The 12198-nt window shown below is 37.7% G+C and overlaps 1 protein-coding gene across 3 annotated transcripts in view; it reads left to right on the plus strand.

Moving 5' to 3' along the window:
* Nucleotides 1-12198, plus strand: part of LOC124875228 (disintegrin and metalloproteinase domain-containing protein 12-like) — a 162230-nt gene that overhangs the window by 7798 nt on the left and 142234 nt on the right. The window contains exon 1 of one of the 3 annotated variants that reach the window (XM_047377239.1): nucleotides 8542-8676. The exons of 1 other annotated variant lie outside the window; for it this stretch is intronic. Coding sequence is in view for 1 of the 2 variants with exons in the window: in XM_047377238.1 (XP_047233194.1) it covers nucleotides 8659-8755 (97 nt within the window). In the remaining variant the exon portion in view is untranslated. Of the gene's footprint in view, nucleotides 1-8541; nucleotides 8756-12198 lie in introns of those variants that run through there. One more of the 3 variants, XM_047377238.1, reaches the window with a different exon arrangement.

Below are 12198 nucleotides of genomic sequence, written 5' to 3' on the forward strand. Positions count from 1 at the left end.
CCTCAAGAAGGTATTTTTTATTAAGGACACGCACTTTTACCCATTTATTATTTATCAGCACTACCTTTTATGCCGCATTCAAAGTTGTTATTTACTATTTACTATGAGGCAACAGCTCATAGTAAATAGGTCCAGGCTCTGAATCCCAGCAGGGGCATTTTTGTGTGCAGTTTGCATGGCCTTCCTGTGCATACTTGGGTTCTCTCTGGATAATCCAGCTATCTTTAACCATATGTATTTTGGGTTAACCTGCCAGTGTCAACTGCCTTTAGGTAGAGTATGTTTTGTTGCATAGTTTGACTGCAGGAGAAAGGCAGCAACCCTGCAAGGAATGATGAGGTATAGAAGATGGACTGATGATCACACTTTTCCTTTCTTGCCATGTATGTTGACTTGTCTCAAAACATTTTGCATGGGTCTGAATGTGGAAAAACCTAAGCACATTTTGTGCAATATGTTTTCTCACATCTGAAGTTTGTGTTGCTTTTAATTTCCCTCTATGCACTTGTAATTTTTGTGTGTAGATGTAAGCTCAATGCCCTATACCCAGTCTAAGAGTGCCCTCAAAGTTGTCAAATAATTATTCAGTCTATTAATCAAAAACTAGGTTAGTGTGGTTCAGTGAGTGGATCTTCATCGGCTCAGACAGGGCTTCTGCATAGAGCATCATGAGATAAAGTAAGATTATTATTTAGTGATTACTGCAGAATTTGAATACCATGGATTCTGTAGCAGTGCTGCTGCCTCTATACAACTTAGAGCTGTGACTTGAACTTTTTTGATGCGCTCGAAATCTTAGATCAAAATTGTGGCAGCCTAGCTGATAATCAAACTGTATGCTACAATTGTAAATATGTAGGTGAACAATGCAGTAGCATTGTTCACTTAAACCTGTGTTTAGGCTACACCAAGCTACAGTGTCATGGGGTTAAGATTAAATAACAATTTCAATTTGCTTTTACGTCTTTGACGTGGCCCAATCTGCAGCAAGCTGTTTACTTTAAAGGAAGCTCTATAGAGAGGCTACGACTAGTCAGTATCTCATTCTTTGAACATCTTAATTTTAAATAAATAGAAATTAGTTTTTCCCTAAAGGTGGAAACTATTAGCTATTCAGGCTCAGGCAGGTATGTACCAGTTTCAAACATTTCATGGTCGTTCATGCAAATGTTAAAGTTTGTTTCTGAAAGAAAATTAGACAGGTATCTCAAAAGATGAAAATCTGGAAAAGGAGTACTCATGAAAAAAAACTTTTTTTTATTGACATTTTGTTAAGAAAAATGGCATGTTGAATAATATTTGTACCCTTCTCAGTTATCTTGGGGAAATTATTATCAGCGTTAGAGTCATCAAACCCTTCTTGGCTTACCAGCTTTTTCATGGTTGTACTGGTATTATTACTGGCAATGAATATTAGTTATTTTAGTATGGAAGTTCTCTTTGCCATTACCCTCATTTTTGGCTCTCTAAACAGATTCAAGCCAGCCATCTCCAAAATATTAAGCATCTTACTACCATTCCATTGGTACAAATAGGATTTCGTATGTGTTTTCTGTTTTGCCTTTTGAACAAATTTTTCATATATTCAAAAACACAGTAATATTGAATATGTGCCTCATACTAAAAGTTAAGGTGTTCTTTAAAAGAATGAGATGAAGCACTTACTTAAATTTCATTGGCCACTGTGCATTGCACCAGTAATTACCAGCAAATATCAATAGTATTTTTGCTTCAAATGTCAATTCTCGTATTGCGCTACAACCTAACTTAATAAAATTCAGTGAGTTGCACGATTAGTAAACAATCTCCTATAAAGTAGCCATAGGATTAAAACCTTCCAAGGTGATATCTGTCCTGTTTATCTGTTCGGATGTTGTTCACACAGGCATAAGTACCTGATGTGAATTTGGTGACACTATAGTCAATTTGGTTGACATTAGTGAATATCACTGCCAGATGCAACAATTTCTAGGCCAGGTTTGAGATGACTTTTGCTTCTCTGCTCAACAAAATGCCATCTGGCCATAAATGCCAATCTTATCACTAATCTGTGTATTATGTTTTTTAAGCTGAAAGAACAGATTCTTCTAAACTCTTTATTTAACCACCTACAACATGTAGGGCTCCAAAGGGGCTGAAATGTGAAAACTCAAGACCTAAGTCCGCAGCTTCAGCAAACATTAGCCTCTTGTTTTGCATTTGGCTTTGCACATATTTAAATTTTTTGTTCTTTCAAGAAAAAGAACAAGCCCTGGCTGTAGTTTAAAGGGCATGCGTGTTAACAGGAACAAGACTGGTCACCTCCTACCTGCATGAGCCTGTAACAAATTGGGCCGATGAAGGTCTATTGCTGTCAGTTGCTTTGTCTTTCTCTGCCAAAGGTTTTTTTCAAGGGCGAACCTGTGATGTATTTTTAAATGAAGCGGAGCTAGCAGAACATCAATAGCTCAGAAAGTTTTAACTCCAACCCTGGCCAATTCAGCCTTGTTATAAAAGTTTGGCTTGGTTGTTAATGCAGTCGGAAAATAGGAACTTTTCTTCATACATTAAATTTTCAAAAGTGAAAACTTGGATTTTTCATACACAGTGCCACTTGTGAGCTGTTGTCAGAACAACTAAACATGTTTTTTTTTTCCTCCAATATTGGTAAAGTTTTGCATGCATAATTAATGGCAGAGGTGTAAATTGCAAACTCGATGCATAAAATAATTAACTCCAACCGAGGTTTATTAACCTGGACTCCTAAAAGGTAAGAAACTGCAAATAGGCAAGTGTTTAAAAATATTACAAAGGTTGAGTTTGGTAATAGATTTCTATATAGTCTGGAAAATTCTGGATTCTAAGTATTTTCCAAGTCTGGATGGAAAAATATTTGCATTTCCCATTGTGGTAACCTTGAGGTAATCATCAGTGTTTTCTCTCCTTAACAAAATTGTTCAACTTAAACTCACCTACCTTTGACGGTTACCAATCAAGTTGTCCTTAAGGTGAACTTTATTAGCAGTGAAAGGTCAGTGGAGAAGACACACCTTCAATCTTCAACCTGACAAGCAAATGTGAGTCATATGTAAACGTAACTCAGCACTGTGTGTGCAGGGCAGGTTTACTGTAGATAAACAGACCTTTCAGAAATGCAGTTATGTTGTCACTGTTACCTGTTTTCGGGCAACCAATCCTATGGACTGAGTTGCCATCCTGGTAAACCTGAAAATAGAGATGAAGCAAAACTGTCGACGAGTCCATTTTAGGCAATATGTCTGTGATATAGCACTGTGCATCAGTATTCACACCAATTGAACATTTTTTTAAACATTTTGCCAAGTTACAGCAACAAACTTCAATGTACTTTATGTAAGACACAAAAGCAAAGTCGTGATTTTTTGGGAAGTTGAAGGAAAATAATACATGGCATTTTAATATTTCTCATAATTTAGTCTTTAAGTATGGTGTGCACTTGTATTTATTCCCCTGATTTAATGGTTGAATAAACCACCTTCTTTGCAATAACCGCTGCAAAAGAACACCAGACACTTAAGTGATAAAGTTCTGTAGAAGTTTAAAGCAGGATTAGTTTCTAAAACAATATGCAAAGGGTTAAACATCTCACAGAGACCAAGTTCAGCCCATCATCCAAAAATGGAAAGAGTATGTCACAATGGCAAATCTACCAAGATACCGTAGGTAGAAGTTGTAGAGAACCACAGCTCATGTTGGACAGTCTTTTAACAAGACAACTATTAACTGTGGACTTCCACAAATCTAGCCTTGGTGGAAGAGTGGAAAGAAGAGCCAGATAGTGAGATCATTTATCAGACAGGAAGGTAGGATATCCACAGTAGCTCTGGAGAAGCAGCAGAGATCCACTGCTCAGGTGGGAGGATTTGTTAACAAAAATGTGGACTCTTTACAATAGTGTTTCAATGGCCATATGCAAAATTCACTTTTTTAGCCTCCCCTAGCATCATTGTCAACGTAAGGAACCAGCAGGGAACAATGAAAACTAGAGGGCTTATAAGCTGAGGGAAGTGGAGTATGGACCAATGAGACAGGGAGGCAGGTAATCGGAGGAAACATGAAATAGGTGTGGACCATGCTATAGGGAACTGAGGAAATATGTTACTATGGAAATGGGAACTAGACAACACAGAGACAGGAGGGGAAAACTAAACTAAACTAAAGACAACTCTAGGGAAAATAAATAGTAATTCTAGGAAAGACTAAGAAGGAGCATGGGGAAAAGCTAAATTAATGGAAAACAGACCTAAGGAACCTTATATAATATAAACCCTAACATAAAACACGAGGCTAAATCTGGAAGGAACACTAACTAGACAAAGCAGGGACATGAATAACTATACTAAAGAGGTAGGCTGGGAAAGAACAACTAATCTTAAGGGGAACAACCAACTGGGTAAATAACAACAAAAAGGGGTCTTAGGCCAAAGGGAAAAGGGGAACTAATAAACTACAAGAATGCAGCACAAACAAATAAGCTAACAGTAAACAAGCACAGAAACACTAAGCGAGAAACTAAACTAGAAAACCCAAAGAAGCAAAGAGAACTGTTCTAATAATAATAATAACCAGAGGAGAAAACCATTCTAAATAATAAATAAATTAGAAAGCAACCACCAAGGGAACTATGGGCGAGGGGAGAAAGAACTACTAAAACTAGGGGGCAGGAGAGAGAACAAAACTAATATCAGGGTAACTGAAGGAATAAACAAGCATGACTACTAAACCCAAAGGAATAGAAACACCTAACTGAAAAGTAAACAAAACACAAAACCAAAACAAAGTCCAAAATGGCAGATCCTGACATCTTCACCAACCTCCGCTAGTATCAAGAAGGATTTGCTGAAAGACTTTATCTGACTAAGGGGTCATTTCCTTCTGTCTTTGGAAATGACAGATACAGCAAAACAGTAAAATAAGGCTTAAATGACAACAGACTATATTTTAAACATGAATTTGTTGTGTGTTGATATGAGGTCCTGGCCATTGTTTTGATAGCAGTAGCGTCATGCCTTCTGCTTATGTTAGCGCTGTGTGCTGCTTTTAGCTCCTTGAAGTACTGCTGTACTGTGTGTTTTGAATGGTATTATTACATAAGCAGTTTTGCATTGTTTTTGCTGTTTTTGTCTCGTTTCCGCAGCGCTAGATAATTGTTATCAAACTACAAAAATGGCCGAACGGGTTAAAGTACAGTGCTCCTTGACCTCGAGGGGGGTGGGGTGTGAAGTGCCTCAACAGCATTTAAAGAGACCGCACCAAAACGAGTTGCTCTTAGATCCACCTTAGGACAGGGGTAAAAGAGGAGCCTGTGGAGATACAATAACAAGGAGTTCAGACCAAATCAATGCAGTCCAACTTTATATAGACCACAACTGAAAGATTTAAGTGTGAAAAGGAAGGATTTAAAAACATGATATGTCCCCTTTAAGACTGCTCAAAGATTGCTGAAAGAAAGTCAACATAATTTCCTACAGGAGTTTGCCACAAGCCATGTAGGGAACACAGCCAATGTGTGAGAGAAGGTGCTCTGGTCATTTGAGACCAATTGTGAAATATCTGGCCTACATGCAAAACACTATGCGTGGCAGAAAACCAATACCCTGCTCACAGTGAAAAATGGTGGTGGGAGCATAATGCTCTAATTTGTGGAATGTTTTGCCATGGATACGGAAGCTGGTCAGAGTTTTTGGAGTTAAATACATTGCAATCATTGGAGAAACCCTGGTAGAGACTGCAAAAGACTTCAGATTAGAGTGGTTCAGTACAACAACTCTAAACATACAGTTGGAGCTACAATAGGATGGCTTAGATCAAAGCATTTACATGTGTAAAAACGGCTCACTCAAAGTCCTAAAAAATCCACCTAAATCCAATTAAGAATTTGCGGCAAGACTTGAGAGGTTGAGCTAGTTTACAAAGAAGGATTACCAAAAATATGATATGCAAAAACTAAACACATGCTTCAAAAGACAGCTTTCATTGCAGCAAAAGGTGGCTCTATAAACTATTCAATAAATATACAAACTTTTCCGATTTTTATTTGTAAAATAAAAAAAATTTAATAGCAAACCATGGATCATTTGATTTTCCCTCAATAGTTTTGGCCTATTTTCTGGTGGTCTACTGAGAAAACAATTGTGAAAATATTCAAGGAATCATAATACATCTGCAAGGAACTGAATCTTAGATTAAAATGATAAGACAGACAAGACAGAGAAAGCTCATTTGGGACCAACTTGGCTGGACAATGAATGTTGCTGCATTAATATGTTGCAAGCTTTTGGCTGGTCATCTCTCCTTGCATCAGGTCTCTTTTTTTTGACAAGTTTTTTTTTCTGAAAATTAACTAATATATTGCTTAAATAATTGCGGGATCAACTTCTGCCTTAACAAAACTGATATTGTCAGTGGCAGTCTTGGAGCTGCGTGACTCCATACCTGGGGCTTTGAATGAGCGGCAGGCATATGCTTGCCATGACAGAGTTCCAATGAGCTGTAGATGAAATCCATCCAGGAAACCATATAATGAGCTTTCACACTCTGACTCTGACCTTCGTCAGTACAGTAAGGGACAAAGGGTTCATGGCAGGCAGTAAGCAGAAGCCGAAGGGGGGCGGATGGTGTAATGGTGCCAGCCGGGAGCATAATGGTACCAGTTTTGCAGACAGCGTTAATCTCCTGTTGAGCCAAGGGTAACTTTTCTGCCCCAAAGAACATCAATTTCCTATAGAATAGTTAATGTGCTCTTTAGTTATACAAAAGAGACATTTACCAGCAGAGGAAGCACAGAATTAAATGGCTTAATTACAACCCTAAATATGCCCACTAATAAATACTACCATTAACATCTGTCATCGCTATGGGCCTACTGCTACCTTATTAGATTTAACTTAATGAGGCCATGGTAACAGCGTCAATGGATTCATGCACCGCGATGTCAGCTCTACATTTCTGTGCATCGTACTGCAACTCTTGGAAGGTTTACCTAATGATACCCAAGTAGGTCGGAGTTTTTTTTGTACAGTGATACCAGAACTAACAGGTACATTTTCACATTTACCCTGCTGTTAGTCATGATGTTCAATATGGCATTAAAAATGACAGATTAAAAGCAAATGTTTGCTGGCTTCTCTTGAGTTTTTATTGCTTTGTTAGCATTTTATTCAATTACAATTCGACAATTAATCAAATAAATAAATAGTGGCTGTAACTGAATTATTTACAGGCCAATGGAGAATTAGAAAAGAAAAGAAATATAAATATAGAAAGGAATGGCAAAAGACAAAAGTATTTTTTTCTCCCAGGTCATTTACTAAACAATGTCTGCTTGATGGTTCTTTTCATGGCCTAATTCATCAATATGTTCCCAATCACCATTCTGTTTGAATTAGTATCATTTCCCTGCTCTGACTGGTAATAAATTAAGTTTGTGATATTAATATATGAACAATAGCTATAAACATTGGCCTAGTTTCCCCCCCACAACTTGATGTCAAAAGCAAATTTTCGCTTGGAAGCTTTGTGGGATCCCATCCCAAAACCGGTCAGCACTCTGATTGAGGACTGCAGACACATTCTTTTGATGCTTAAAAAGTGATCATTTTATCAGATCTGTTGTATAGAAGACATTTTTCCATATGGAACCAATGAGACTTTTTGATGTGTTTTTTTACGTTCTTTTTTAACCATGCTTTGTTGAAACTGGCCAAATTTAATTTGTCTTTTGGCCTTGATTTATTCCACATGTATATCTGTGTTGTTACTACTAGAACTGCTTCAAGTTGTACATATCTTTACTCCATTACAAGACCTTTATTCAGACCTAACCTGTTTGTATTGGATTTTTGTATACTTTAAGTCATGTCTTATGAATTCATATTTAAAATTTTGTGTATTTTAAAATGGAACAAATATCTAATTTCTTTGTAGTTTGGAAACAAAGATTGTGACTCGAGTTTGAGACTCCAACTCAAGTTGCACTGAAGTTGCAAGAATAAAAGATTTCAGATTCAACTTAGACTTGTGCCCAAAGACTTGAGACTTGACCTGGACGTCTGGTCTGAACAGAGTCTTATCAACAGTTTTGTATCTCCTGTAATGAAGAGTGAAAGGAAGGCGGTGTTGGGAGCCCAGCCATGGGTTGCAACATTAAAGGCCAGTTAGAACGTTTCTGGAACTTTCAAAATAAATCGCATTAACCTACTTCCAGCTCAGCCAGGAACAAAAGGGTAACAGCTGACTTCCCATCACTGTTTGAATAAAAGCCCCACGTTCCAACAACAGACCTTTTCCACACAGGTCCCCAGCAGAGCTGGAAGGAGAGACAGCGCGCTAATGTCTCCTTGCTGGCAAAAAGACATAACTCTTCCAACTGGATATGACTGGAGGGTCATACGATTATGTGATCATATGCACAAAGTTAAGTAGGAATGAATTGCTGTTTGTGTATCTAGTATTCATTCACGAACGGGGGTAATTAAGGTGCAAGCGTGACTTGACTTTTCTTTCTGAGGTCTACAGAAGCAAACTGTGTTCCAGAGAGTTCCCAGCAGAGACCCCGTCTCTACAGCGCCGAGTGGAGCGGTTTTCCCGCTCTGCGTGCAGTTCGGCCCGGCCGGCCAAGAGCCGCCATTCCCCACAGCTATGGAAGTTAGCAGCAAGGTAACCCTTTGTTTACCCACACGTGGATGTTTTCCTCAACGCCCAGGACAACTTCTCCTCAGCACGGTTCACGTAAGAGGTAGTGTTTGGGCAGAGAAGATTAGTTTAGAGTTAAATAATCTAAATAATGTTCGTTTAATGACGTTTGTTTTTGTTTGTCTTGAGAAACTCATCCACAATAAGTGCTAGCAGACTAGCACTCAGCTAAAGATATGTTTTGTGTTTTGTTAAGACAAGCTTTATTTAAATGTTTGTTTTTAAACAAAGAAGATTGGCCAGAATGCGCCATCTATATCTAAGCATTTCAAAACTTTTATTAGTGGTATTTTAAAGGTATATGTTTGATTCTGATAACAAGCTATAAGCTTCTTTTGTTAGCTCCAACCGCTAACGGCTAAGAACGCGTGTTACAAAAGAAAGGTTATTTCCAATCTAGGTAATAATATTTCCCTAAATATTATTTTACTAAAAGTGATAACTAATTAAACACCATTAAGACCCATATATCCAAAAGGGTTGGTTCTTATTCAAAATAATATTTCCTTAAGTATTAATATTAAATAATATATTCATATTCATAATCACACAACAAAGGTATGTGTACAATAGACAGCAGCTCCGACATGTGATGTTTTCCTTTTAAACGATGCGCTTGATTATTAGCCAGTGACATTTGTGAACTATGGTCTGTTAATGGCTCATAACAATCTGTTCATGTTATAAAATTACTTTGAATCATTTTGGTAATAATAAAAGTGTAACTTACCTCTGACATTCTCCGTTGCTAAGCAAGCTACAAAACTTCATGGACACTTCAGGCTGAAAATATCAAGATATATAATTTATTCACTTACTATACTTTCCCTTGCTCATTATATTGTAATTTATACGTTAAGTTTGATGATCTTTACCTTTTAGATTTCAGAACACAGTTTTTAAATCAGCAGGGTTCAGAATATGTTTCTCAATATTATTAAAAATTCTCCAGCTTAGAGTGAGGAGAAGAAAATTCTCCAAACTTTATTTAGCATAAAATATAGTGAAGGAGTGGACAAATTGAAGACAGGGATAAAAAGGTGTTCTTTGTTTTTATTACAAAGACAAAAATGCACTGTGAGTCATTCTGAAATTCACATTAACAGTGCTCCTTCGGAGGTTTACTAGCAATGTCCCACTGGGAGGAGACCCAAGGGGATATTGCTTGGGAGAGGGGATGTCTAGGATTTCCTCTTTGACCTATTACCCCCTTGACCCAATCTCGGATAAGCAGAAGACGATGGATGGATATAAATCTGCCGTAAGCAGTTTTTTTTTATGTTGAATTGAATGTTAAGAGATATCTATTAATAAATATTAAAATACTGAAAGATAATGTTCATGTGGTATTTAAGGCCTAAGGACAGACAGTACAGGTTTGAAATATGTATTTCAGTCGTTCGAGACTTGAGACTTGACCTGACTTGAGGCAATAGAGTTGAGACTCGACATAGAATTGCCCCTCTAAAACTTGAGACGTGACTTAGACTTGTGAACATCTCTGTTTGGAAGTAAAACATGTAATTTTAAAACTTTCATTTGTAGCTTCCAGTTTGTAGACTAATAAAGTTAGTCAAAAATATATTAGAAAGTTAAAAATAGTAAAAAATGAAACTGTGTTTTTAAATGTTGTGACTTGTATGTGGTTCATTAAGGCTGCAAGAGAGAGCTAAACTTTCAGCAGCCAACAGGAAGCTGTGGGTGTTATGGCAAAGTTGCTCTCTTTTATCCTTTTAAAGTTTAAACTTCAGTCTGTCAAAGAAAAAGATAGGTTTGGAAATGTATGTAGCCTTTTCACATCTAATGCTGGAAATTCTCAGACTAAAGGATTCTATATTCTCTAGAAAATAGACGCGAAGAATGGAATTTTAGATATACTAGCTTATATACTAGCTAACCGTGTTAACCATGCTTAAAGCATTTATAACCTCCTACAGAAAGTTTAAAATGTGAACTCTAATTATTTTGTATCGGTTTTAAAACATTTGTAAAACCCTGTTTTACACGACCGGTCTTTAACACTTCTGCTCATAATTTTCATCTCTAATGACCTTTCACAGAACAAAGGGTAGAAAAATATTTAGAATTATTATATCTTCCTATATTTTAGTTTTTAAAAAGAAATCAGAATTGTCCAAATGTAATATCGGCAGGTCAAACCTGTACAAATACCAGAGATCAGAAATCAGCCACAAAACTGTGATCAACACCAAAAAGGTAAATAGCTTATTTAGAGAAGAAAGATGAAAAGTGATACATTAAAGCATAATACTTGGGTTTAATTTAGAAAGCTGCTGTCATACTTTTACCTACCTTGCCTCATGCGTTGGTGTATCTAAAAATGTGTCTGTTATTGGTCTCAAACATGAAGTTAAATGTTAAATGGAGCGTCAAATTCTGTCATTTCAATTATGTGTACAGCTTTTGGTGTGCTCTTTCATATACAGTGCTCAAAAAAAAAAAGGGAACACTCAAATAACACATCCCAGATCTGAATGAATGAAATATTCTCATTGAATACTTTGTTCTGTACAAAGTTGAATGTGCTGACAACAAAATCACACAAAAATCATTAATGGAAATCTAATTTATTAACCAATGGAGGCCTGGATTTGGAGTCACACACAAAATTAAAGTGGAAAAACACACTACAGGTTGATCCAACTTTGATGTAATGTCCTTAAAACAAGTCAAAATGAGGCTCAGTATTGTGTGTGGCCTCCACGTGCCTGTATGACCTCCCTACAACGCCTGGGCTTGCTCCTGATGAGACGGCGGATGATCTCCTGAGGGATCTCCTCCCAGACCTGGACTAAAGCATCCGCCAACTCCTGGACAGTTTGTGGTGCAACGTGACGTTGGTGGATGGAGAGAGACATGATGTCCCAGATGTGCTCAATCGGATTCAGGTCTGAGGAACGGGCAGGCCAGTCCATAGCTTCAATGTCTTCATCTTGCAGGAACTGCTGACACACTCCAGCCACATGAGGTCTAGCATTGTCTTGCATTAGAAAGACCCAGGGCCAACCGCACCAGCATATGGTCTCGCAAGGGGTCTGAGAATCTCATCTTGCTACCTAATAGCAGTCAGGCTACCTCTGGCGAGCACATGGAGGCCCGTGCGGCCCTCCAAAGAAATGCCACTCCACACCATTACTGACCCAATGCCAAACCAGTCATGCTGAAGGATGTTGTAGGCAGCAGATCGCTCTCCATGGTGTCTCCAGACTCTGACCAAAACATCAGCCAGAAAGCATAGGTACTGAGAAGTGGTCTGTGGTCCCCACCTGCAGAACCACTCCTTTATTGAGTGTGTCTTGCTAATCGCCAAACATTTCCCCCTGTTCTCTATTCCATTTGCCCAACAGCATGTGAAATTGTCAATCAGTGTTGCTTCCTAAGTGGACAGTTTGATTTCACAGAAGTTTGATTTACTTGGAGTTATATTGTGTTGTTTAAGTGTTCCCTTTATTTTTTTGAGCAGTG

The sequence above is a fragment of the Girardinichthys multiradiatus genome, chromosome 10 (genome assembly GCF_021462225.1).
Source record: "Girardinichthys multiradiatus isolate DD_20200921_A chromosome 10, DD_fGirMul_XY1, whole genome shotgun sequence".
NCBI classification, from domain to species: Eukaryota; Metazoa; Chordata; class Actinopteri; order Cyprinodontiformes; family Goodeidae; genus Girardinichthys; species Girardinichthys multiradiatus.